The sequence below is a fragment of the Erythrolamprus reginae genome, chromosome 2 (genome assembly GCF_031021105.1).
Source record: "Erythrolamprus reginae isolate rEryReg1 chromosome 2, rEryReg1.hap1, whole genome shotgun sequence".
Classification (NCBI taxonomy): domain Eukaryota; kingdom Metazoa; phylum Chordata; class Lepidosauria; order Squamata; family Dipsadidae; genus Erythrolamprus; species Erythrolamprus reginae.
In genome coordinates this window covers 313,323,921-313,351,013 of record NC_091951.1, presented here as the reverse complement: position 1 = coordinate 313,351,013, position 27,093 = coordinate 313,323,921, and the positions used below count along the sequence as shown (strand labels likewise).

At 39.6% G+C, this 27,093-nt stretch overlaps 1 protein-coding gene across 4 annotated transcripts in view; it reads right to left on the bottom strand.

The window, feature by feature from the left end:
- The window catches only part of TNPO1 (transportin 1), a 43,620-nt gene extending 31,764 nt beyond the window's left edge, over positions 1-11,856 (bottom strand). Inside the window, exons 1-6 of one of the 4 annotated variants that reach the window (XR_011558351.1) lie at positions 11,754-11,837; positions 11,431-11,544; positions 7,104-7,179; positions 5,026-5,175; positions 2,132-2,238; positions 550-683 (exon numbers count right to left, since the gene is read on the bottom strand). Coding sequence is in view for 3 of the 4 variants with exons in the window: in XM_070743142.1 (XP_070599243.1) it covers positions 550-683; positions 2,132-2,238; positions 5,026-5,175; positions 7,104-7,179; positions 11,431-11,535 (572 nt within the window). In the remaining variant the exon portion in view is untranslated. Of the gene's footprint in view, positions 1-549; positions 684-2,131; positions 2,239-5,025; positions 5,176-7,103; positions 7,180-10,595; positions 11,545-11,711 lie in introns of those variants that run through there. The other 3 variants (XM_070743142.1, XM_070743143.1, XM_070743144.1) reach the window with 3 other exon arrangements.
- Between the last annotated feature and the right edge of the window lie 15,237 nt (positions 11,857-27,093).

Genomic DNA, 27,093 nt, shown 5'->3' with positions numbered 1-27,093 from the left:
GCTGAGATGGTCAGCCAGTTCCACGCCATGGTGTAGTCCCACTGGAACAAGACCCTCCAGCTCTTCACCATCAGCAGCACTTTCCTTTAGCCTTCTCCCAACGCCCTGCACCAGGAGGCTGAAGCAGACTCCAAGCCAGAATTTCTGTCCCCTTCCAACCCACACAGACACCGTGAAGGGGGAGAATCTTTGCAGCAATCCTGGCATGGTTGACTGCACGGATGTGCAGCGGGCAAAGGTCAGACCACTATAGCCCATTCTCCAGCAGCAGAACAAACGGCGGTGGAGCTGAGGGCCCAGTTGTCAGAAATCCCATGCTCCTGGGATGACAGAGGAGAAGCTGTCCGTTTCGCTCTTCTTGGCCTGGCTATTTCTATTTGTCCTTTAATTGATTCCTATTATTTTTTCAACCTTTGTAAACTACCCAGATTTGTGTATAAATGGATGATCATAGAAATGAAAAAAAAAATACATTTTAGCAATATACTCATGTTAGCTATCTTTAAAATGCTTCCCTGAAAAATTTGACTAGAAAATTTTACTTCTTACCTTATTTTTGGACTGCTATGTTTGAAGAATTGTAGAAACTTAGGGATCATGAAATTAAGGGGACGATCTAAAGCATCACTGTCTAAGATTTCCGCTGAATCTTCGCAGATCTTCTGAAGAGCTCCAAATGCACCCTACAAGATAATTTTTTGTCTTTTTTTATTTATATAATGACATCAGTCTCAACATTACTTTCAAAAATCACTTCCTTTTCTCACTGCAGGCTGAATTCCAAATATAGCTGACATCTTATTTACTTAAAAGATCTCTATGGCTACGCCTCTTTTAGACCTGTTTAGAATTCTAAACAGGTCAAAACAACAAAAGAAAAAGTAAAAACCAAAATAAACAATAAACATTATAAAACCAAAACAAAAATGCTCTTAGCCATCTCACTTGGATGCCTCCAACAAAATAGTCCACAGGCTCCCATCCTATCTGACCCCAATCCCTGGGAGGAAGAACAAGCCCTCTTCACACTTCCAAAAGACTAAAAGGTTAAGGATTGCCAAATTCCCAGCTGAAGGATGATCCACAGAGCAGGGAAAAGATGGAAAAGACAAAGCCCTGTTAGATGGCAACTTTTAAGTGAAGGACCTGAAGGACTTCCACTCTATCAGACAGGGTGGGGCCAGCAGACACTCTCAGGGAAGAGCAATCTTGCAAATAACCTGGCCTCATGGCATGTAGGGCAGGGGTCCCCAACCCCTGGTCTGCCACACTGTGAGCCTTTTGGAACTATGCACGCATAGGCTTGCCCAACCGTTACACAAAACCATCCCGTCTCCCCTCATCCCAGGCTGGTCCACAAAGCCGGAAAAGATTGGGCAACTGATGTAGTGTTTTAAAGTGACAAGCAGCTCATGGAAAGAAATTGAGCTAGTGAAGCTTGTGTTACATCAACATAATATGGGTAAACTGAGAGGTGGCCAACTTTATGCCATCATATGGTGAACCAACGTAACTTTCAAGTGATCTTCAAGGGCAGAATATGTGGCATTTACTGAACAACTTATGAAAAAGTACTGTTTTCTTTTCAGAAAATACCATCAGAAAGATCAAACAAGATATTTTTCAATGTAAAGGAAGAACAGATAAATAAGAATGAAGTAGGGATGAAGTTTCTAATCCAGTCTCTAGCCAAGTAAGTCTTTATTTTTACAACAATACATTTTCTTTAGTTAATCAGCTAGGATCTACTCTAACTTCAAAAATATTCCTGGAAAAGGCAACATTTTCCCATTATAAAAGGATGAAAAATAATAGCAATGTAAGAAAAAAATAGAAACAAGGTTCATGATAGAATCTAAGAAAATCTTTCCATATCTGCTGTAAAAGATCACTGAGAGCCAGGTTGGTTTATTTGATAGGGCACCAGGCTAGAAACTGGAAAACAATGAGTTCTAGTCCGGCCTCAGGCATGAAAGTTGTTTGGATGACTTTGATCCTGTCACTCTTTCTCAGCCAAATTCACCTCACAGTTCCAGGTAGAAAAAAATAAAAGTAGTAAAAATAATAATTACCACACTGTTGACCTATTCCAAATAAAAAACATAATAAATTAGAAAAAACAAACTCTCACCTCACAAGTATTATAGTCTTCAGAATCAAGCAGACTACAAAGCTTTGGTAAAAGTTCAGGCCAGTTCTGCAATTCTCCTTTTGAGGCAATGGTTGTAATCAAAATACCTTGAATTTGTTTGAAGAAATTTTAAAAAGTTATTGATAATAAATTGCTTTAATGTAACAATATAAAAAATTAATATAGTACATAAATCGGAATGGCCAACAGAAAAGATTAAAAGAAATATTTCTTTAAGTGACTAGATAAAGTATGTCTGTGTTGTAAAGATGTACAGTACAGTGATACCTCGTCTTACGAACTAAATTGGTTCCGGGAGGAGGTTCGTAAGGCGAAAAGTTCGTAAGACGAAACAATGTTTCCCATAGGAAACAATGTAAAACCGATTAATGTGTGCAAGCAAAAAAAAATCACAAAAACGGCGCTCCGCTGGGCGCCGCCGCCCGGCTGTCACCTTTTGAAACAGCCGGGCGCTTCTCAGCGTTCTCCCGAACGCCGAACCCGGAAGTTTGGCAAAAGTTTGGGTTTGGCGTTTGGGAGAATGCCGAGAAGCGCCGCCCCCCGGCTGTCACCTTGCCTGAAGAGCCGTGGAGCTGTCGGCCGGTCGGGAGGCTCAAACGGAGGTGGGGAATCCCAATAGGGAATTCCAGGGGCAAAGCTTTGATGTCACGAAGACATCCTTCCTGGCCGGCCGAAATATGGACTCCAGGAAGGACGTCTTCGTGATATCAAAGCTCCGCCACTGGAATTCCCTATTGGGATTCCCCATCTCCGTTTGAGCCTCTATACAGTGATCCCCCGGGTATTGCGCTCCCGATCATTGCGAAACGGCTATATGGCGATTTTTGAACCCGGAAGTAAAAACACCATCTGCGCATGCGCGCCCTTTTTTTCTATGGGCACGCATGCGTAGATGGCGCCATGCAGATCAGCTGCTGGGTGGCTTCCCTGGGTCTTCCCCCTCTTGCTGGCGGGAGGGCGAAGCCCCCCCCCAGCACCCGCTCGCCCGCCATTCGCCCGGCCATCCGCCGTTCGCCGCTCGCCCGCCCTTCGCCCGGCCACCCGCCGTTCGCCCGGCTCGCCCACCCTTCGCCCGGCCACCCGCTGTTCGCCCGCCCTTCGCCCGCCCTTCGCCCGGCCACCCGCCGTTCGCTCGCTGCTCGCCCGGCCACCCGGGTTCGTTTGGCTTCGGGACATGCCGGCGGCGACGTTTTAAAACAGCCGTGCGGTTTACCAACTGAGTTCCGAAGTTCGCCTTTGACTTCGGGACTCAGTTGGTAAACCGCGCGGCTGTTTTAAAACGTCGCCGCCGGCATGTCCCTAAGCCAAACGAACCCGGGTGGCCGGGCGAGCAGCGAGCCCGCCCTTCGCCCGGCCACCCGCCGTTCGTTCGCCGGGTTGGGGGTCCGGGGGGTGCTGGCAAGCCCCCCCATGCCGGCGGCGACGTTTTAAAACAGCCGCGCGGCTTCCCAATGCGTCCCGAAGACAAACGCGGAAGTTCGCCTTTGACGTTTGTCTTCGAGACTCAGTTGGCAAGCCGCGCGGCTGTTTTAAAACGTCGCCGCCGGCATGGGGGGCTTCCTAGCAGCCCCCCAAACCCGGGTTGGGGGTCCGGGGGGTGCTGGCAAGCCCCCCATGCCGGCGTCGACGTTTTAAAACAGCCACGTGGCCCCCAATCTTCGGCTCCTCGCTAGCGCTGCGGAAGTAAAAACACCATCTGCGCATGCGCAGATGGTGTTTTTACTTCCGCAGCGCTACTTCGCTAAAACCCGATCGTTGCTAGGGGTCCTGGAACGGAACCCTCGCAATGATCGGGGGATCACTGTATTTGTAAGAAGTCCTTTCCTATGTTTTCATGTATTTCTTTCAAGGTTCTTCTTTATTCAAATTATATTCCCTGAAGCAGAACAGTGATCCTATGTCAAGTAAAACTGTTTTACTGCTGTTGTTAGCCGCCCCGAGTCTGCGGAGAGGGGCGGCATACAAATCCAATAAATAATAATAATAATAACAACAATAATAATAATAATGAAGATATTTTTAAGATTAAAAATATTCTTTCTGATAATATGCATGAGGAATTCATACTGTTATGTTAACCTACATCTAAAATAATCATCTATATTTTTATCATGACACAAATGAAAGCAGAAGACCTGAAATACATTTATTGGAAATAAATATTAAATAAACAATGATTTTATATATAATAGTATAATAGTCATATAATATACCTATATCAGAACCAATCTATTGCCCAAAATATTATTTTTAAACAAAAGAAAACGACCCAGTCCTTTAGAACAGGGGTCCCCAACCACCGGGCTGCGGACCAGTACCGGGCCGCGGGGCATGTTGCACCGGTCCGTGGAGTCAGCAGCTGCCGGCCCTCATGCCGCCACCCCCTCCCTCCAGCGCTTCGCCTCCCGCCGGGCAAGAGGCCTCGGGAGGCAGGTTCTGCCGGCCACAGGACGATGGACAGGACAGAGGGGTGGGAAGGACCGAGAGGCTCAAGCCTCTTTTGGCTTCTGCCGCGGGGCGCTTTTGCGTTTTTGGCTGGGGGGAGGCAGGAGGGCCAGCCTGACCCCCTGTCTCCAGCGCTTAACCCCCACTGGGCAAGAGGGCTTGGGAGGCAGGTTCTGCCGGCCACAGAGCGATGGCGGGAAAGAGGGGCGGGGAGGACCAGCACCCCCATGCTTAATCCCGCCCCCAACCACACCCCTTTCCGCCCCCACCGGCCCATAGAAAAATTGTCTTGCTGAAACTGGTCCCTGGTGGAAAAAACGTTGGGGACCACTGCTTTAGAACACATTTAAAAATTGTTACCATTCGTATTTTATCATTTGTTTATTTAGCATAAAAAAACAGAATATAAATAAATATTCATGACTCACCTACAGTGGCTCTGATTAGCGGAGAGGAATCACCAATATTGTTTAAGCACTCACTTTTAATGAAGTCAGTTACTCCATTAGGAAAGTTGTGAAAGTGAGCTTTGACATTATTCTTCAAAATAAGACCACTTAGTGATCTTGTTGGTTCATCTGTAATAAGTTTTAAAGGGTGGTCATTTAGGCTATATATTCCATGTACCTACTTTAGGAGCAAGAACAATCCAAATCATGAAATGCTTGATTTCATGGTGCAAGTACATACACATACACATGCATTATTTAATATTACGATATAATATTAAATTGTATGACTCCATAGATATATTACTGTTGGCCAGTACTGTATTTCCCAAGATTATGTCTATGGAGATTCTTAGTCATCAGGTCATGGTTGTTCCAAAGGTACTTTTTAAAGAGGCAACTGGACTTTCTGGGTTTTCTTTGAAGACTTTTTGCTTCTCATCCAAGCTTCTTGGATGAAAAACTACCGTATTTTTCAGAGTATAAAATGCACGGAAGTATACGAAACACCTTAATTTTGGGGAAAGAAAAAAAGGGGGGGCGGGGAATCTGCCTACCAAGTATTCATCTAGCCAACATCCTTGGTCTGGTCAGCTTCAGCACATTATTTTATCCACTGGTTAGGGCTGGAAAAACATTATTTGGAGCAAGTGGCAATGAAAAAGCCTGCAAGCCGGTTAAGAGCCAGGAAAATTGTTAACACCTTTGTTAGGGCTTGGAAAACAGTTTTTAAAAAGCTTCATTCAGAGTAAAAGATGCATCCAAATATTCAGCCTCTTTTAGGGGGGCAGGCTGCGCCTTATACTCTGGGGAAAAAATTCAAAGTCCAGTTGCCTCTTGAAAAAACACTTTTGGGATTCCCAAGATTATGTTAATAAGAGGAAACTGATAGAAAAACCTACAACCTGTAAGATTATTATACCTAATAGAACACTTTGTCTTTCAATGTACTTTCTGCTTTATCAAGGTATTCTGTGACAGAATATTACCAAGCACATACATCCAGTTTCTGTGCCTGTTTTCACAAAATAATGGATATACAGTACTTTTCCTGAAAAACAATGTTCTACTTAGAATTTGAGACACAGGTAATATTTCAAGCTTGAAATGGATTGTTCCACTCTTGTCAGGCTTGTTCAAAATTACATTCCAACCTATAGTTGAAGTTCCAAATATTTCCAGAATGGTTGCAATATAATCAATACTTCCAAGTAAAGTCAAAAGAGCTATTTCAAGCTCCAATTCAAAATCAAGACATTATGCATACTACACTTAAAAAAAATAACACAATTGAATTTTAATTTTCAATCATATACAAAAAAAAACAATATAATTACATTTCAATTTATCAGATCTTGATACACTATTTTCAAATGGAATGGATTATTTTTTTCACTGATTTAATTCATTTTATTATTACTATATCATTATGAAATTATTTCATAGATTCATTACACAAAATATGAAAAATAACAGAAATGACATTTCTATGTCATTATCAACTGATATGAATTGTCGCACGTAGCAACATTATTTAATGTACATAATCAAATTTAATGTATATTAAATTATATCTCTAATAAATTAATTAAACTGTTATTTTAGACAGCCTGAACAAAACAGACCTATTTTGAAAGATCTTTCAAGATTTAAACTCAGGCCACAGCTGTAAAATTAATTCCATCACCATCATCCATATCCATTATAATCTATTTTCTTATATAACAGAAACTATGTAGTTTTAGATTTCATCTAGGGTTTTTGAACACCTGGTCACAGAAGGGTATTTTAGCACTATTTTAAGTTATTAGAAATCAGGTTGGTACTGTCCAATACACATATTATATTATTCGAAACAGATTTATTTGACAATAAATTCCATTTATTGTTGAGCAATTGTTCTTGTTCACAGAATAAAGAAAATATTTTAGTGGAATCTAGTTTAGTGAACTAAACAATCAATGGAAGTCTTTGTGAATAAAGTACTGAGAACTTTAAAATTCTGGCATAATTTGCCTAGTTATGTAATTACTGGGTGCAATTAACATAAAACTCACCTTCAGTTTTTAGCTTTGTAAGAACAAATATCAGGTAGTTGTTGAAATCAGGATACTGATTGAGTTGTTCCAATTTCTAAAGTTTCGTTAAAGATATTTCATGTAAGATATGAAACACTGCAAAATTGTATTACATGAGTGAAACTAATTTAAATTGTTTTTTCCCCAAAACACCACTACTAGCTACTCTACAATCAATTACTAGCTACATTTAATCAGACCACAACTGCCATGTAGAAAGCTAATTCAAAATAGATCTCATATATTCTTTCTTGCTAGTGTCTGATATTTTTTATCCCAAAACTATTAGTAACACTAGAAATGGCAAAGTTCCAAGCAGAATGCAAAAATGATTGTGTCTTCTTTTTCCTATGAAGAATTATCTTTATAATTAATAATAGCAATAGCACTTAGTTATATACCGTTCCATAGTTCTTTCCAGTACTCTCTGATCAGTTTACAAATGTCAGCATATTATCCCCAACAATTTGAATTCTCATTTTACCAACCTGGGAAGGATGGAAGGCTGAGTCAACCTAAAGCCAGTCAGGATCAAACTTCAGGATGTGGACAGAGTTAGCCTATGATACTACATTCTAACCCACTTTGTCTTCAGGAATTCAGTATATGTAACTCCCCCCCCCTCGCAATAACATCCTCTGAGATAGATTAAGTTGAGAGTGTGCGACTAATCCAAAAATACGCAATATAGCTTTCATGGGTCGGACTTAAGCTTTCCTATTTAAAATGTCAGATATATTCAGGAAACTTTCAAGCAGAATTAATTTAATATAAATAATTATCTGTAACAGACTGATTCTTAATTGCCTCCAGGTATAGACACTGATAAGGCTTGAAGAACTCTGTAAATATGCTAATAAAGTTTACATTTTGTTTACATTCCATGATATTCATATACTGAATTATCTTATAACTCTGCTCTATGGACATCTAATGAAAAATCAGATTAAGTGCAGATAGACATTTGCAATAGGCTTCAATCTACTTCTACTATCATAGCTGTTATCAGTAAGGCTGTGTAAATATCTAAAATTACTATCTGAAATTCAAAAACAAAGCAAGCTAGTCTCTTTTACATAAAGTCTAACTTAATATTGGATTACCAAATATAATAGACAGATCCTATTAATATGCTAAACCCAAGCCAAGCAAATCACACTGATTTATAATGGTGTATAAATCTAGCACGTGGATTAAAAAATCAGGTAGAGCTTATGTCTTCTATGACAGTAAACTGCAGACAATAAAGTGTAATTTTTCCATTGATAAGCAATTTAGAATAGATATAAACTGCTCTAAATCAAAGGAGAAAAGCAGTCTATCAAGTAGATTGGATTTAAGACAAGTCTACTATAAAATATTTGAGGTCTGGGTTTTAGTAACAGAAAGTATCCCGATAGAAGATTGCTTGAGAGCATGGTTTGTTATATGACCTACCAGGCCCTGGCTATGTTACATAATCAAAGGGTAGAATATGCTTTGTCAACATATCTGATATAGTTTTTTTTAAAAACGGGGCATATTACAAGTAACACATTCCAAGCTATTTCTAGAATACAGTTATAGTCCTTAACTTAAGACAGTAATGAAACCCAGAATTACCGGTTATGGTTTTTAAATTGAGGTATCAATGCAACTAACACAATTTTTATGATGCTTTTTGAAATAATCTTTAAGCAAACCCGTGGTCGTTATGTGAACACTGCAATCGTTCAATGAATCAATGCATTATCAGCATGTGACAACAGGTGCCATCTCCCCTCCCCCATCCTCTGCTTTCCATTCATTCACTTTTTATTAACTATATTTCTTTTTACTTATTGTTCTATTATTTTACTTTCACTTTGTTTAAATTTCCTTTTTATTTCTTTGTGCTTTTATTGTAAACTGCCTAGAGTAGTCTCAAGGTGACACAGGTGGCAAGTTAACATTGTAATATCAATTTAAACAAAATTTACCTATGTAGGTAATTTTCTTCTTACAATCACAATTGAAATCACAATTTCCATTGTTAGGCAAGGTGGTTTTAAGTGAGTCACCTCCGATTTTTCAAATTTCTGCCATAATTTTATGCAAATCACTGCAGTTATTAAGTGAAACATTCAGTCATTAAATGATTCTTGCTTTTCCCATTTTCTTTGCTTGTCAAGAGCCATCTGGGAAGGTTACAATCTAACAATCACATGATGAGGCATTAAGCCAATTTAAGTGCTATTGCTATCCTGGGATAGTAGAACTGTCATAAGCATCATTGTCATAAGCAAAATATGTTACCAAGCATCCAAATTTTGATCACATGACTATGGGGATGCTGCAATGGTCATAAATGTGAAAAGTAAACATACGGTTTATTTCAATGCCATTGTAACTTTGAATGGTCATTAAACAAATGATTTTAGGTTGAGCACTATCTATATAAAACTCAGTCAATATAAAACTGCTAAGGAATACATTCTTTTTCAAGATAGATGCTGGGATGATTAAATTTAGAACTAAAAAACAGTACTCTACCCAACAGTAAAATCTACTATCTGTATTGTACTTTACATAAAGACAATTTTATCATTTAGGACAGTGTTTCCCAACCTTGGCAACTTGGGAGATATCTGGACTTCAACTCCCAGAATTCCCCAGCCAGCATCGCTGGCTGGGGAATTCTGGGAGTTGAAGTCCAGATATCTCCAAGTTGCCAAGGTTGGGAAACACTGATTTAGGAAACCTTAAAAAATGGTCATGTACCCGTTTAAAAAGAATTATTTATTTATTTATTTATTGGATTTGTACAAGAGTGCAAATAAATTGCCTTTCTTTGGATCTTTCAAGCAGCTGTTGTTTTAACAGCTCTTCCAGCTTTCTTCATATGGCTATGCAGGCACAAGCATTTTAATAAGCATACTGTATGTAAAGCATCTCTTCTGAATCTTTGCAAAGTCCTATTAATTTTGTATTTTCATCAACAACCTAAGGAGTATATGCTAAAATGAAGGTAAATAATAAATCATACCATGATATGGGAGAACGACTGGATGGTATTTTTATACTTTTGTATTTGTATTCTGTGTATTCACTATCTCATGTTTATACTTAGATTTAATTTTAAACTACTTTTTAAGGATGCCGGATTATTCAAATGGAATTTCATTTAGGAGCAAAAACTAAAAAATCCAAAGGTTCCCTAATTAGCACAAAATCTTTTTAAAAATTAAACTACCTGGCTTTTAAAAAATGCATGCACAAACGAAACACACAATATAATTATTGATAACAGAAGAGGTATTTACATCAAAGTTTGTACCAAAAATCGACCTCAGGGAGCAACACAAGCAAAACTCATTACAGCACCCCCAACATGTAAAAACTGCAAGTCCGTTCAGCATTTATCAAAAACTACCATCGTTTACTATTTTCTAGATGCATCCTTTACTATTTTCTAGATGCAGAAAATTAACATTTCACTCACTTCTCCATTACCTTCAGAGACTCAACGGACTAAAGCAATTTTAAAAAGCCTAAAAATTCGTTTATTATTTTGCTTATCCTGAATACGATCCAATATGAAGGGCCAAGAAGACCCTCACAGATGGGCGATATCCATTCAAATGTCCCCACAGAAAGAGACAATTAAGGGTACAAAGGATTTTATTCCGCCAGGTTTCTAAACGATCGACAAAGGGATCCATTCGAGAGAGGAAAAGGAGCCCAGTTGGGGTTTTCCGAAAGGGATTTCAACGGCACAGATGGGACGGATCTACCGCTCCGGCTAAGAGCAGCCTGAGATACAGGGGCCCAGGGATGGTGGTGGAGAGCCAGCCTCGGGAAAAGCGACCGACACCGGAGCTGCTAAAGGCGGGCCAAGCCTCGGAAAGCGGGGGGGGGGGGGGGGACCCGGGATTTGGCGCCAGACTCGCAACAGGTGCCGGGCCTGGGCGCAGGGAGGGGTGAGTGAGGCAGAGCGAAGGCTTTGCAGCCGCCGCCGCCTACAGGCTTCCTTTGCGATTCAAAGCCCGCGCCTGGCCAAAGCGGGGGGCTGGGCCTGGATTATTATTCCCGCTACGGTCGGTTGCCTTAAACGGAGGCCCAGAGGCGTTATCCTCTCCGGGGCTTTTAACCCTACTCTCCCCCCCCTCACAGCCCGAAAAAAAAGCACCAAGCGGAACGGCTCGCTTTGCTTTAAAAGCTCTTCCTTCTCCCGCGGGGGTCAGAATCATGCGGCAACCCGACTCAGCCCGCTGGGCCTCGCTATCTCTCCGGTGCCGGCCTAGCTAGCTGCTCCGGCTTGGCTCTCTCTTGTGCGGCAGGAGGATACTTGTTGCACGGCTCTCTGCGTCGTCGTGTCCGGGGACTGCGATTCTTTGAGCAGCTGCAGGATCTGCTGGAGCCCCTGCTCGTCGGGTTTCCACTCGTACTCCATCTTGGCGCTCTGCAAAAAAAAAAAAAAAAAGACAACAGGCAAGCGAGGAGCCGCCGTTAGCGGCAGTCGCGGCGGGGTGACGCTAGGCCCAAAGCTGGAAGGGAAGCGCGGCGCCCGGTCCTTCCGGTCCTCTAACGTTACCCGCGCCCGGCCGGCCCACGTCCCCCACCGCCCACCTAAAGGGGGTCGAGCCGTTGTTCCCGCCAGCCGAAACGGACCTGCTGCTCGGTAGTTCTCCGCTTCGGCCGCCGCTGCCGCCTACTATGCGCTGCGCGGAGCCGACTGAGTCACCGAGAATTTGCAATCTGGCTCGCGGAGCCCGGCTGCCTGGGTTTCCCCTGGGTCCTAGAGACCACTTCACCACGCAAGGTTGTTCCCTCGCCTCAGCTGCGCCAGGGCTGGCTGGCTGAGGCAGCTGGAGCCTGGAGGAGCACTGATGGGCTGCTGCCCGGGGTTGGGTGGGGGGCATTTATTTCCTTATTTATTGAGAAAAATGATCCAAAGCTACACTGGACTCACAATGCAAAGTTAAAATAAATTAATCTGCAACAAGCAGCAGTAACAAATTATGATTAGAGTGCCTTAATTGTAAAATATTTTGGGACTTCACTGTGAAGATTATAATGTTAACTGAGGGCAGCAGCTTGGTGTGGAGCAACTTTTCTGTAGAGAGACATCAGCCCTTGCGAGAAGAACCAGGGCTTGCTTGCTTGCTTCCTTCCTTCCTCCCTCCCTCCCTCCCTCCCTCCATCAATCCATCCAATAATAAATTTATTTATTAATTGGATTTGTATGCCGCCCTTTTCTGAGGTTAGTAAGTTTATGCACTATTTATTGAATACATAATAGGGTTATTTTACTTGACCTTCCTTCTCTAATACCTTAGTATGATCTTTAATTACTTTTAAAATAGGAAATAATGAAATAGTATGTTGTTACTACCCCTGAACGCTTGAATCATTTTAATCATTGCCTAGAACTGAACTTCTATAGCAGTTAAAGAAAATTGAGCTATTGGCCTAATCTGTTATCATACTGAACCTTGGGGGTTCAGTACAAAACCTTAAAATGTTACTGTGCTCCTCAACAAGTAATGCTATCATTTGTCCTTTTTATGGCTATTCAAATGATGTGACTTAATCAACTGAAAAAGAGCCCAAGCACCTATTTGAAAACTTATCTTGGTTGGTAAGCCACTCCCACCCAGTCATATGACCTTTAAGTCACTGGTCACATGATTGTCAATCCACTCCTACCTGGTCACATGGTTGACAAGCCACTCCTGCCCAGTCACACCCACATCCAAGCCATACCCACAAAATGAGGCACACCCACGATGTGACGGTAAAAATTTTGGTAGCCCATCACTGTGGGTGAAGAAAAGACTCAAAGCCGATGGGATAATGCACACATCTCTCCCTTAACAGCCAATCCATCTCAATATGGATTGAGAACATTGATTTTAAACCTGAAATACTTTTGTTAGGTATTTTGCCAGATAAATTTAATAAAGAAGAAACAAATTTAATTGTTCATCTAGTGATTGCAGCTAGGATTGTATATGCACAGAACTGGAAATGGAATAGAGTAACAACAGATACAGAAGTTATAAACCAGATTAAGGACTGTGCTGAAATTAGTAGACTTACAATGAAAATTAAAGATAAAGAAGATTTGGAAGTTCTATAAAATCTGGGGGAAATGTTACGAATGGATTGAAAATAAAAATAGATTAGTAAACACTTTGAAGGTAATGTAAAAGAATTAGAGATACGTTTGTAAAAACCTGGATGACAAAAAGAGAAATGGTAGCAGTATTGGATAAATGATGTAACACAGACTTAAAGGAGTTAAGATTTATGAATATGGATTTTTAGAAATTGTAGAAAATGTATTCAGATTTTACGTATTTTTATATTTAGATGTATTCTTGTTTTTTCTTTTTCTATTTTAGATTCTTTTTAAATTAGATATAATTTAATTGTTGGATTTATAATTTGCTATACAAGATGTTTTTATGTATACACACCATTAAGGTATGAATTTATTTACAGATATGATTGATTATGATGGTATATGTGTTTTTACTTACGTATGTTTTAAGGTGCAGAAAAATAAACTTTATACAAAATTAACAGCCGAGGGAGGAAGTCTCTCAAGTCGTTTGAACAAATGCCACCTATGTATGCCATATAACCCTGGCCATGGGACTCGAAAACCTGGGACAAGCTCAATGGAAGAGAAAGCTTCCCCATCCCTACCAGCTCTTTCGTCTTCTCCAGCACAGTCTTTAACTTTATTATGAAATTAGTACCAGTAATTCAAACCCAATAGGGATTGAACACTTTTCTTTAACAGAGCACTGAAACTACACTGTGCATTGTAGTGGTCTGCTCTGTGGGCCACATTGTGTTCGTTCTGTGTGGCCTGCTTCCAAGGAAAGATCGCCATCATCATAATACTGTAGCTTATTAAATTTATATGTCACCTGACTTCCAGAGACTCTGGATGGTTTACAACAGCTAAAAATATTTTAAACTGAAAAGCAATACAAAAACATAAAAGAAAGTCAGAGGATTTCAGCTTTATTTTAGAAGTTTGGGGGAAATAGTCATAGAGCTTGGGCCTTCATGTGTTTCAGATTACTGAAAACTATCCCTTAACTAAAGTGCTTTTCTCTGGCTACAGTCACACAATGTCTGTCTGTAGTCTATGTAACCATAGTCTATTCAACTCTAAATTTTCCATTTAAATAACACTTTGAAGTACAAGCCAAGCACACCCGGCCAGCTGAGTTCACCAACACAATGTGCTATGTACAGGTAGCCCTCCTTTAGCTGCAATTGGGACTGAAAACTAGGTCGTCAGATAAAGCAATTCTACTTGAAACCAGCTTGTGTTTATGATCTTACTTCAGCTTTCCTTTGCTTTGTAGATCTACAAAGATCACAAATGCAAGATTGGTCATAAAAGTTTTTCATTTCAGTTTTCACTGTGAATGGTCGCTAAGCAAGGACTACCTATAGTAATAAATTTTACTTTATTTTGAATTGCCTTTTATAATTATTGTAATCCATTTTAATAATATGTACACTGCTCAAAAAATAAAGGGAACACTTAAACAACACAATATAACTCCCAAGTATATCAAACTTCTGTGAAATCAAACTGTCCACTTAGGAAGCAACACTGATTGACAATAAATTTCACGTGCTGTTGTGCACATTCAACTTTGTACAGAACAAAGTATTCAATGAGAATATTTCATTCATTCAGATCTAGAATGTGTTATTTGAGTGTTCCCTTTATTTTTTTGAGCAGTATATTTTAGATATGCTTTTCTATATTTTTATTTATTCAATTTTATTTATTCAATTTTTATGCCGCCCTTCTCCTTAGACTCAGGGCGGTTTACAACATGTTAGCAATAGCACTTTTTCTAACAGAGCCAGCATATTGCCCCCACAATCTGGGTCATCATTTTACCCACCTCGGAAGGATGGAAGACTGAGTCAACCGTGAGCTGGTGATAAGATTTGAACCGCTGACCTACAGATCTACAGTCAGCTTCAGTGGCCTGCAGTACAGCACTCTATCTGCTGCGCCACCCCGGCTCTTTGCGTTTTCATTTATATCCCACCTTTCCTTCAGGAGTTTAAGTGGCATAACACTCCTCCATTTTCCATTTTGCCCCACAACCTGTCAGTTTCCCATTGAACTTGTAAATTGTTAAAGTGAATTTTAACTTCAGTATCTCCAGTGCCAGACCACATACCTAAACTAGGGTTGGTTAATTACCTCAACAAAATTTGAAAAATTTGCCTTTCAAATCTGTGAGCCAAAACTTGTTCAATCAAGATACTCAAATGAGTAACCATATTTTTTGCGTATAAGAGCATCTTTTTCTTCCCTAAAGGAGGCTGAAAATTTGAGTGTATTTTATACTCCGAATGTAGCCTTTTCAAAGCTTTTTTTCCAGCCCTAACAAGGTGCTAACGGTCTTCCCAGTTCTTACCTGCCTAACTCTCTCCAAATAAGGTTTTTTAAGCCCTAGCCAAAGGATAATATAATGTGCTGAAACTGACCAGACTAAGGATGCTAGCCAGATGAATACCTGGTAGGCAGATTTTTTCCTCTCCCAAAACAAAAGTGTGTCTTATACTCCAAAAAATAAGGTAACGTACCAAATTTGTCAAAAAACCAAGAATCGTGACTCCCATAAAATGGAAATTTGGTGAATTTTATTTAAAAAATTATGATTTAAAAATTATTATAAACGTTTATGATATAATACAAATTGTGATTAAACATTTCTTGTAGTCAACTCCTGATGTTCTACAGTTCAACAGGGACAACTTTCAAGGCAGATTCATTTTTGAATATCTCCCTGGATTTTTAAGAATTTTCAACTACATTAGAAGCTTTGCTTTTATTGAAGGCATTGAAGAATCTGGTAAGGAACTCATCTCTCTGAAATGATGATCCAGTGTATCATGGGTTGTCTAATAAAAATTATAAAGAAAGAACCTGATAATAAGCAAGCTGAAACTATGATATAGCTCAACATTTACCAACGCAATGCATTCCGTAGTATTTTTGGAGTGGAGCCAATCCAGAGCATCCACATTTGAAAATCTTTTAAAGCTTCGAAATGACATTTTGCTGAAGTTGGAACCAAGAACAGCGTGGAGAAAACATTTGTCAAAACATGCATTTTAAAACTAATTACCGTAGTTACAGAAAAATTATTGCAAGATTGAGCTGTGTTTCAGATATCAGTGTTATTTCAAAAGGGAGATGAAAGTGGATGCTTTTTACAGGAATCTGTGGAGAAAAGTCATCTGATGATTCTGAACCATGAACAGTAAGTAGGAAAAGACATTTCATGGTGGCATGAGTGAGAGATAAACATGCAGTGCTTGCTCATTCTTTCTCCCCGCATAACCATATACACAACCAAGGACAGCTGGTGACACCGGCTGTTGCATCTTCCCACAAGCCATTACCTTGGATGCCACCTCTTGATTTGATGGAAGGACATCATTTTTGACCAGACGTGGTCATTTTCATGGATCTTCAATTAATGTAACTTGCCTATGTAGGGCTACACTGACAATTCAATATTATAGAAAAATTTAAAATACTATAATCTCTTATAGTATAGCAGATGGGAAATAAATGAATGTAGATATTTTGATTAATACAGTATCTTGAACTAAATCATTCTTTTATATTATTTTAAATAGTATTTTCAGATCCACTGCCTGCTAAAGGAGAATATTGCATTCCTGTTCTGCATTTTTAAATCTGTAGCATTCACTTGATCAGCCAATAGGATCAACATAAAAATAAGGACAAAAGTACATTGTATAGATAATGAAATATATAACTATAATTCTGAAAATTCCAAAAATATGAATACATCAGTAATGTTCAGAAAATATCTGAAATCTATATATACAGTATAAAAGTGAAAACCACTCACATATTAATCACGAAATCTTCAGAATTGTAAAGCCTACAAACGTGTAATTTTCCACGTATGTTCCTGTTGCCTTCTAGGTGCTCACTAAGAAAGGATTTTTCAAAATAATTATCAGAGCATGAATATTTCTTATATTATTATTAGCAAGCTCTGATGTTCAGGATTTCTACTCCCCCTTCCCCATCTGAAAAGAAATCTGATCCAAATGCAAAACACAAGCAGAGGAGTTTCAGTTTCACTTTTGCTTTCACAGCAGCAAGCAGCTTTAGTACAGAACAGTTGAGCTAAACCTCATACAGACTCCTTCCTGTCTCCTTGCTCACACAGCAAATGCTATTTGAGTTTCCAAACACCCCTTAACTCTCACAGACTAACAGGACGCCAGCCAGATGAATACCAATGGATGCTGGTAGGCAGAGGGGGATTTTTTTCTCATTTTTCTCCTCATTTCAAAAGAATCTGTTCCTTCTACTAATCTATTCCTCCTACTCTAACACCAGTTAAGGGGAAAGAGGCAAAAAATACAGGAAAAGATTTACAGATACAATTAGGAAAACACAATAAGGGAAGCTGCTTGTTTCTCCCATGGCCAGAGCATGGTCATCCTTGAGCTAGAGAGCAAAACCAGGAATGTTGTTTACAGGGAGATCCTGAGCAATTCATCTGAGGGACAAATTGGAAGTCTATGCTATGCAAAGAATGTCTTCATCTGTAAAAGAAACTTAGCTTACTATCTCTAACGAAATAAAACAGTCCCTTTTTTAGCTACTCATTTTCAAGCTTTACGTATCAATTTATCAAGCCCTCATCACATAGTTTCATAGTGAAACACAGGTATTTAGCTAGTCACTTAATATATTATATTATAAACCAAATACTGTAGCTATATTCAGTTCAAATGTTAAGCCAAAATACCAAAGATGTAAAGGCAGATATGGTAAGATATACCCAGTAAAATATAATGTACAAAATATTTCTGATAATGTTTTTGGAATACTGTATACAAAATCTCATCTTTACCCAGTTTGGACAGTTTTGCCTCCAATATTAAGTGAGCATCCATGGTGTACTAGTTTCATCTTCTTCATTGTCCCTTTTGCATTCTTCCAATATACTGTATTTTTGGAGCATAAGACACACCTAGATTTTAGAGGAGGAAAACAAGGAAAAAAGTATTCTGAACCAAATGGTGTAGTAAGATATTATTTAATAAAATACCAGCATAGCAGAATACTTTTTACAACCATGTACACTTTTTACAAACTTCAAACTTGACAGCTTTAAAACTTGTGGACTTCAATTCCAGGAATTCCTCTTCCAGTCATGCTAGCTCAGGAATGGGAGTTGAAGTCAACAGGTCTTAAACTTTCCAAGTTTGAAGAGCCTTGCACTCCTAACCTGTAACCCAGGGGTCTTCAAACTTGACAGCTTTAAGACTAGTAGACTTCAATTCCCAGAATTCCTCCTTCTTTTGCCCATTTTTTCACAAAATGGGGCATTTTTGCCCATTACAGGACATGATCAACTAAACCTTTGATTATCCCAACCTCAATCACCTGTGATACACCAGACACCTGTTTAAAAGGGGGGGAAAACAATTTTTATCAGGTGTTGAAAAGCAATATTAGACTTCTAATAACAAAAGAACACTATTATTCAAATAATAGAGGTATAGTTTCAATAACACAGTTGTGGTCATTTTCTCATTGTTTAATCCATTTCTAATACTAGAGGCCAAATAATATTGGCAATACTGACAGGAAAGCAACTACATGTTTTACTAATGAACAAATTGCTTAATTTATATTCTTTTCACATTGACAAGCACTTTTACCTGGATGAAGTATTTGAATAACTTCTTTTTAATCAATTACATTTTTTCTGCAGTGAACCTGATTAAAATATAAAGTAAGCACTCAATGCTTCCAATAGAAAAATACCATAGACTAAATCTATGAGCAACTTTTGAGACTCACGGTTGGGATTTGTCTGCTCAGGAGACTGTGCTCCAGGGTTGGGCTACTGCCCAGACTGGGCGGGGGAGCAGTGGGGTAGCGAAAATGGAGCTCCACCCCAGAGCACTCAATTTGTACTGAAGGATGTTGAAAGAAAATGCAGGGCGTCCTGCATATGCCATGCCCACAGTGTGGTAATAAAAAATTTGGTAGCCCTTCACTGCTGTGCTCCATCTGTTTGGGACAAAGTTATCCCTCTTTCCCCCACCACCCCAAATTGTAATTGTAACTATACATCACAAATTTTACTGCTGTAACAAATATCCAAATATATAGAACATGAAATGAAATGCAACTTAAAATGTAACATGAAAATACTTCATAAAATAAAACACACTTTGTCAGTTTAGACTACATCCAAAGTTATACATTCATTTGGAGACTCCCTTGTCAACTAGCATCTAACATTTCGGGATTGGTTTCTTTATTCTGAACAATTTGATCAGGATGCTAAATGTTTGCACATAACTGTACTATATCTCCTAGAACAGGGATTCCCCAAACTATTTGGCATCAAGGACTGGTTTCATGCAAGATAATTTCCCCACGGGATGGAGGAGGGGGAGCACAATACCTAGATCTCTCGCATGCACATTTTACAGTAGGCTTTTAGAATGTAACGCCTAATGACCTGAGGTGGAGCTGAGATGGTGATGCTAGTGCTGGGGAGCAGCTGCAAATACAGATGTTCTCTCACTCACTTGCCTGCCACTCACCTCCAGCTGTGCGGCCCAGTTCCTAGCAAGCCATGCACTAGTTGGGGACCCCTGCCCTAGAAGATATGCAGAAGACTGCAAATGTAAACTTTCTTTAGAAACCACATTAAAAATTACCAATATGGTATTACATATCTGTATTTATAAGGCATAATGTATAGGATGGATAGATAAATCTTCCGGGCTAACAGTGCTTATTTTCATTGCTGTCTTCTTTCAGTAAATTTCAAAAGAGTAAGGAAGTATGGTGTTAAAACTGACACTTACATTTCCAGTAACACATTGTTGCCTAAATCTTCTGGACAGATGCAGCTAATGACAACGGCAAGAGTTTATATTCGCTTATGCTTTTAACAGCACATATTCATTACCAGATATATCGATATTGACTTTAGAGTCTCAATAGTGCAATGCTACTATTGTATGTTTGCATTTAGTACTGAAGTCTAAGAAAAAATAATCAGCATATATCCATGTATTCTTCAGGTTGACCTGTTGCTGAATGTTTCTGAATAATCCTATTAGCTTAATAAGCTTTCACATCTACAGCAATCTGCATTAGATGACAATATTGAGCGAGTCCAGGTCTATCACAGTACCGCAGATACAATCTGGAATGAACCTGCTGCTCAGAGAACTGAGGTGGCCTCATCTTTTAAATCTTGTGCAGGGTTGTTCCCTTTTGTTTCTGTGTCAGAAATTCTACCTTTTATCACCAGTTAATATTTTCCTGTCTTGATTGAATTGCTGATATATTCTTTTCCTTTTGAATATACAAATCTTTTGATTCTTAACATCATTTCTCAACTTCAGCTGTTTTTCAGCTTTTAAATTTTCTAACATTTCTAGACTTCCAAGCTTCTTTGAGGAATTCCTAAGTCATAAAGAAAACATGATTCCTTGGTGATTTGTCCTTCTTTCCACTGTTGTCCTTTTGATTTTTCAAATCTTAATTACACTAATTATGCAGCCATGTGGGCATTCATGCTTTCTCACTGGTATTTTTGCAGTTGTACTTGTAATGCTTGCTTTTGGGAACTCTCATCCATCTTGATATGCTTCTATTAATTTTTATTGGAGCGGACTTAATTAAAATCCATCTTCTTGAAAATCTAGATGAGTATTTCACTGGACACCCATCTTCTATTTCTCTTAAAATCAAGAATTCCAGCATTATGTTCCTTTAAATTACAGCTACATCCCCTTTGTAGGCTTTTTTTTTTTTAGCCAATCCTCTTTTACCTTCCCCATTCTAAAGGAGAAAAACATACAGTTTCTCCGGCTATAGTATGTGGGTGCATTATTTCCTTCATTGTAAATGTGTATCTGTCTGTTTTTACAAACATGCAAAAAAAGCTCACTAACAACTATGAAGGTAACTACATTTAACTTATCCATATGGGAACAAGGACATGGCATTAAGAATGTCAAATACTCATGCTTGGATGATAAACTTAATGACATCTTTTTCATTGGTCTAATTTCCATAGCTCGTCTTACAAACGCCTCGTCATACAAACTTTTCGAGATACAAACCCAGGGTTTAAGATTTTTTTGCCTCGTCTTACAAACTATTTTCATCTTACAAACCCAGCACTGCTGCTGGGATGCCCCACCTCCGGACTTCCATTGCCAGCGAAGCGCCCGCTTTTGCGCTGCTGGGATTCCCCTGAGGCTCCCCTCCATGGGAAACCCCACCTCTGGACTTCCATGTTTTTGTGATGCTGCAAGGGAATTCCAGCAGTGCAAAAACGGGTGCTTCGCTGGCAACGGAAGTCCAGAGGTGGGGTTTCCCAGCAAGGGGAGCCTCAGTGAAATCGCAGCATCGCAAAAACAGAGAGGTCCGGAGGTGGGGTTTCGAGGACATCAGTGTTTTTGCGATGCTGCGATTTCACTGATGCTCCCTTCGCTGGGAAACCCAACCTCCAGACTTCTGTTGCCAGCGAAGCACTCGTTTTTGCAATGCTGGGATTCCCCTGCAGCATCGCAAAAACACAGAAGTCCGGAGGTGGGGTTTCCCATGGAGGGGAGCCTCAGGGGAATCCCAGCAGTGCAAAAACGGGCGCTTCGGCTGGCAAAAGGGGTGAATTTTGGGCTTGAACACATTAATCGCTTTTCCATTGATTCTTATGGGAAACATTGTTTCGTCTTACAAACTTTTCACCTTAAGAACCTCGTCCCGGAACCAATTAAGTTTGTAAGACAAGGTATCACTGTATTAATTTATACAGTCATCTGCAAAGTATTCAAATTACATCTTGTAATATTAGTTGCTAGTCTATAAATTGGAAAGATATGCTACTCTAGAGAAATACTTTTTTAAAATCAAAGACAGAAACTGCAGCAGTTCATCGCCATCACTCTGCTAAACAAATAATTCCCTCAACACTGTCAAACTATTTACTAAGTCTGCACTACTATTGCTACTATTTTTTCCTCATCATTCCTATCACTCATTTCCTTCCACTTAGGACTGTATGACTGTAATTTGTTGCTTGTATCTTTAAGATTTTTTATTAATATTGATTGTTTCGCCATTGCTTATTTGACCCCTATGGCAATCATTAAGTGTCCTACCTCATGTTTCTTGACAAATGTATCTTTTCTTTTAGGTATGCTGAGATCATAAGACAAATTCTTGTGTGTCCAATCACACTTGGCCAATAAAGAATTCTATTCTATTCTATTCTATTCATGAAAACCATTCTAAGGATATTTGTATGTTTAAAAGCAAGGCAGAAAGCAACAAAAAATTCAAAAAGTCTAGTTTTGAAATTCCAATTGTGAAGCTGTCATATTATCCTGCACTCCCTTTCAATATTGATGGAGGCTTACCATGGTTACCTCCAGACAGAAGGTAACTCATTGAAACATAACACATACTGTATATTCCATCTTATATCATGAATAAGGTAAGTTTCTCTGAAAAAAACAAAAAACAAATGATCTGAAAAAAATATCCAGGGTTACAATAGGAAGATGGATAGATACATGTACAATCTATTGTGGAAATACCAATTTTCTTTCCTGGTAAGGCATCTTGAAAAGTCCACCAGCTAAACCTAAGGCTGTCAATCTTCTTTTGGACATGACTGCTGGATTATACAGGATCAGGGTTGGTCCAGGACATCTTCATCAATCCAAATACTGGAAAATAATAGAATAGAATGGAATGGAATAGAATAGAATGCTCTGTCCTACACATGGGCAAAAAGAATCAGAACTCCAAATATTAACTGAATAATCAAATTATCACAGATAACCCCCTCGGTTAAGGACCTCGGAGTACTAATTACAAAAGACTTAAGTGCCAAAGCCCACTGCAACAACATCGCCAAGAAGGTTTCAAGAGTTGTTAATCTAAACCCACGTAGCTTCTGCTCTGGAAATGTCACACTACCAGAGCATACAAAACTTTTGCCAGACCCATCCTAGAATACAGCTCATCTGTTTGGAACCCATACCGCATCTCAGACATTAAAACCCTCGAAAATGTCCAGAGATACTTCACCAGAAGAGCCCTGCATTACTCCTCCCATAACAGAATACCGGAAGAAACTAGACTTACAATATTGGGCCTAGAAAGCTTAGAACTACGCTGCCTTAAACATGATCTAAGTATTGCCCACAAGATTATATGCTGCAATGTCCTGCCTGTCAACGACTACTTCAGCTTCAACCACAAGAGCACATAACAGATTCAAGCGCAATATTAACCGCTCCAAACTTGACTGTAAAAAATACTTTAGTAATCGAGTTGTTGAAGTGTGGAACTCATTACAGGACTCCTTAGTGTCATCCCCTAACCCCCAACATTTTACCCTTAGACTGTCCACGGTTGACCTCTCCAGATTCCTAAGAGGTCAGTAAGGGACGTGCATATAAGTGCACTAGAGTGCCTTCCAACTCCTGTCCTATTGTCTCTCCTATATACCATATACTGTATCTTCTCTTCTATCCCTATACAGCAGTGTTTCCCAAGGTTGGGAAACACTGCTATACAGTATCTTTCTTCTATTCTTTCATCGATTTATTTTATCCTATATTCTCTCTTCTAGTCTTTCTCTAATTGTATTTCCTTGAAGGTGTCCTCTATTACCTTCATTGTGTATTATTGTGTATTGGACAAAATAAATAGAATAGAATAGAATTCTTTATTAGCCAAGTGTGACATAAGGAATTAGTCTTGGTGCAGATGCTCTCAGTGTACATAAAATAAAAAGATACATTTGTCAAGAATCATGAGTTACAACACTTAATGATTGTCATAGGGTTCAAATAAGCAATGAGGAAACAATCCATATTAATAAAAATCTTTAAGGATACAAGCAACAAGTTAGTCATACAGTCCTAAGTGGGAGGAAATGGGTGATAGGAATGACGAGAAAAAACTAGTAGAAATAGAAGGGCAGATTATAGATGATAATAATTATATATTATAATACTGTATTATTATAATATTATGATAATAATATTAAAATAATAATAATAATAATAATAATAAAAACAATAATAATAATAAAAAAACAATAATACTAGATAAAAAATGCTGGAGCCCCATGGGATGATCCTTTCCTTGTTCAGCTGGCGCTTTGGACTGGAAGACCTTCCCAAAATTTTGCCCTAACGGGAGCTGAAACCGTAGCGTTGCTAAAGGCGTCGGCGGGGCTCTTGTTTTAATTCGACATGTTTAATTCATGTTTAACTCGCCCTGCAGAAGAGTTAACGAGAGAGGCTCAGCTGAAGAGATAACGGAGGGCGCCTCAGCGGAGCTCTAATGCCCAACCTGCTTGAGAAGGCGTCGGAAAACATGCGGCCGCTCTCGAGAATTCCCAGGCAGCCTTGGCAAAAATTCACCTCGAAAACACGAACCGGTCTCCGCCCTCTCCCGTGGCCTCAGCCTGAACCCGTGCGCTTCTCCAACCCACGCAGCGGCAATCTGCCCCAACAGCGGGGGAAAGAGATCGGCCCACTCGCAGCGTCGTCCCTTTTCGCCCTTAGCGCCTCGCGGAAGCTCAGGAGAGAGAGGGGGGGGGGACCGGGAATCGCGGCGTCCGTTTTTAGTCGGAAAGCGAAGCGTGTGGTGGCAGAGTCCGGCCTGCTTGTGGGGTTTTGCTGAGGCAGAAGGTAGGCAAAGTAGGCTCTTCTATGACTTGTGGACTTCAACTCCCAGAATTCCTGAGCCAATCATGCTAGCTCAGGAATTCTGGGAGTTGAAGTCCACATGTCGTAGAAGAGCCAACTTTGCCTACCCGGTTGAGGCTTTTACAAACTGCCGGCTGTTTCCTCGAGCTACCTAGGTTAGATGGCAAAATCAGAAGATTAACAGATTATAGAGTTGGAAGGGACCTTGTAGGTGATCTCGTCCAACTCGCTGCTCAAGCAGGAGACCCAACACCGTTTCTGACAAATGGCAGGCCAATCTCTTCTTGAAAGTCTCAATGAAATTCCCACAACTTCTGAAGGCAAGTGTTCCATTGATTGATTGTTCTCACTGTTAGAAAGTTCCTCCTTATTTCTAGGTTGAATCTCTGCTTAATGAAAGAAGGAAAAACAAGCCGTGAAAACGTTTTTTAAAAAATGAATCTGTGGAATCCTTTGAGAAAAGTCTGCGGAGAGGGGCGGCATACAAATCCAAATAAGAAATAAGAAATAAATAAATAAAATTAATGCTTTTTTTAAAAATAGTAGTAACAACACATGCACACACAATACATTCAAACTCAATGTAAACCGCTCAAAACGCAATTGCAGAAAATTGGATTTGAGCAACAGAGTGATCAATGCATGGAATACGCAGCCTATATCTGACTCTGGTTTCTTCCACAAACCCCAAAAACTTTAACCTTAGACTGTCTACAGTCAACCTCACTCTGTTTCTAAGAGGTCTGTAACAGGCATGCATAATAATTAATAATAATAATAATAATAATAATAATAATAATAATAATAATTTATTAGATTTGTATGCCGCCCCTCTCCAAGGACTTGGAGTGACTCACAACAAGTAAAAACATCATATACAAATCCAATATTAAAACAGGTTTAAAAACCCTTATTAAAAAACAATCATACAACCCAAACACACCATACATAAAATCAAGACAGCTAAGGATATATCAATTCTTCCATGCCTGGCGACATAGATGGGTTTTCAAAGGTATACGAAAGGCAAGGAGGGTGGGGGCAGTCCTAATCTCCATGGGGAGTTGATTCCAGAGGGCTGGGGCTGCCACAGAGAAGGCTCTTCCCCTGGGGCCCGCTAAATGACATTGTTTAGTCAACGGGACCCAGAGAAGGCCAACTCTTCTAATCGGTCGCTGGGATTCGTGCGGCAGCAGACGGTCCCGGAGGTATCACCATTGTGCCTACCGTCCCTGTACTACTGTCCTATTGTACAAATCTATTTAAACCTACTTTGCTTTTGTTTATGTTTATACCATACAGATTATCTTGTATACATTTTGATGAATGAATAATGAATGTTTGCTGAGGTTAAAGCAAAACCACTGTCTAATTCATCCCATTTCATCCAGTGTTTTTAAAACTTGGCCATTTTTAAGATGTGTGGACTTCAACTCTCAGAATTCCCCAGCCCTCTCCAGAAGTCCACCCATATCTTGAAGCATTGATTTAAAATAGTATGTTACCATTGCATAAACTGTGATTTTATAAGTTTCCATATTTGATGGCATCTTCATTCCCTGGTACCTTCTAACATTTCCAACATATTAATGATAAATAAATCAGAGCCTAGTGGTGTTTACAAAATTAAGTATCTGCACTGTTGTAACGAATATCCTTCTGTGTTCAGTTCCAAGTGGGGGGGAAAGCAACTGCATTCATGGAGTTGCTTGGAAAGAAGCATGGAGCTTGGAGGGGGGGCACAGGCTTTGTTTTCACTGGCAGAAGCACTGGGGACCGGTCCTTCGCTGATTCCAGGGCAGCCCAGTGGGCCAGATCTAAGCACCCCGGAGATATAGAGAAATAATCTTCAAAGTGTATTTGCTGTATACAGAATTTAAACCATAATATTAACCCCTTAATATTGAGCAAGACAGTGAACACTAATTGTATTGTATCTCAGTTACAAACAGAATTCAGATCAAATTGACTATACAGTAGTCACACATCTAATTTCTGTTTGTAACTGAGATACAATAAAGTTAGTGTCCACTGTCTTGCTGAATATTGAGAGGCTAATATGGTACTTTATCAGAGGTGAAAGTGGTGTATATTACCCATTAGTGGAAGTGATGGGCTGGTGCCTGGAGGATGTTAGGGCCTGGATGAGTGTCAACAAGCTCAAACTCAACCCAGATAAGACGGAGTGGCTGTGGAT